General features: G+C 45.2%; 1 protein-coding gene across 1 annotated transcript in view; it reads right to left on the bottom strand.

The window, feature by feature from the left end:
* The window catches only part of Fkbp12 (peptidyl-prolyl cis-trans isomerase Fkbp12), a 23,114-nt gene extending 22,299 nt beyond the window's left edge, over positions 1-815 (bottom strand). Inside the window, exon 1 of the mRNA XM_045751797.2 lies at positions 699-815. Within this exon, the coding sequence (XP_045607753.1) occupies positions 699-804 (106 nt within the window). The 5' untranslated portion in view covers positions 805-815. The remainder of the gene's footprint in view (positions 1-698) is intronic.
* Between the last annotated feature and the right edge of the window lie 756 nt (positions 816-1,571).

The following is a 1,571-nucleotide window of genomic DNA, read 5'->3' as shown; positions in this document are numbered from 1 at the left end:
TAGCTCTCATCCTGTAACTACACTTAGGTAATTACACAGCGTGTTGGGCAAGTCTCTGGCAAGTGTGTGTTGAGAGGTGGTGGCCCCGGGCCCCCACAGTCCTTGGAACAGTTGCTGCCCCTGCTGGCCCGGGGCCATGGCACACTTGGCCATCATCACACCTCTAATACCCACCCTCAACCCTCACATAACACAAACATTATCAACACATCCACTCTCTGCGCTCCCACAACGATAATTAGCGGGCATTTAATTAGGACGTTCCTGTTTGGTAAAAACTGGCTTCTCCCCGGAGTGAGTGAGTGAGTGAGTGAGTGACCGTCCTTGAGGTGACATGCGCACTCTGGAATGCGGCTGTGAACACCTTAAAATTCAAACTCGTTCAATGGCTACTGCGACATTTAATAATTTTCAAATACATATATACTTGTACTTAACAAAACAAACATTTGATCAACTTTGAACATAGTAAGAAACTGTACATTTAGCTGCGAAATATTTAAGACTTTTTCCTAGCGGCGTAAAATTACGGAAATGAGCGAGGCGCTGCACATAGTTGAACGATGCTTGGACCTTCACCACCCTCCACCAGGCCACCAAGCTCCACCTCTGGCCAGGGGACACACTAGCACCACCCAGCTAGTGCACTCCTCGAGAGAAAACACAAAGTACAAATTGTACATCAAATATTAGCTCACCATTTCCCGGCGAAATAGTATGAACATCGACACCCATGACGCTCCCGTGTCGGCCCGAAGCTCCACAATGGTCAGCGGCACCCCTGCGCCAGGCTCCGGCCCACATCTCGTACACTCATCCCTACCTACTTACATACTCTTACACTACTAATTCCATATAATACCAATGCTTATATAAAGTAGTAGTAACATTTTCATGTGCAAATCATCAGAAAAACGGCAAGAAAACCAACGATATTTTAGTGGAGTGGAATATTCCTACGTGTGGCAGGGCTGGTGGCGGCGTTTGTGTTGTTGGGTTGGGTGCTGCCCCCCCCCCCCCTCCTGGGGCCCCCCCCTACCCGACCCCCTCCCATGGCTCACAACATTTAATTAAAGCCTTGCGCCACACAAAACATATATTATATACCTCTCGTTGCATTTACCTCATCTATCTCATTAATCCCAATGGCATTTAAATCCTTGGAAATAATGACTCCCTATGTTGCATGTCATGTACAAGGCCGCCTTCAGAAATGTGTAACATGAGGAAGGAGGACTGGGGCCGAGTGTGTACTGACCACAATATAGCCTTCTTTTAGGATCCCAGTCTATATGGAGTACAAGTTGATGGAATTCCCACATAATCAAGACTATAGTGATGTGCTTAAATTAGACTGAGATATAATGTAGATCTACTTAAAAAATAAGTTAACCTAATTGTAGGTCCATTAGTAATTAACGCTGAATAATTAATGTTTTTTTATGTATTATCTTGATATTAATTATTATTAATGTCAGTTGACCCTGAAGACGGCAGGGGCAGCGCTGATCTCATTTACGTCAACATTACACACGCCGCCTGACCTTCCTCCAAGTAATAAACTTAGAAGG

This window comes from Procambarus clarkii, chromosome 82 (assembly GCF_040958095.1).
Source record: "Procambarus clarkii isolate CNS0578487 chromosome 82, FALCON_Pclarkii_2.0, whole genome shotgun sequence".
NCBI classification, from domain to species: Eukaryota; Metazoa; Arthropoda; class Malacostraca; order Decapoda; family Cambaridae; genus Procambarus; species Procambarus clarkii.
Note: the sequence above shows the minus strand (reverse complement) of the source record. Positions and strands in the feature narration are given on the sequence as shown.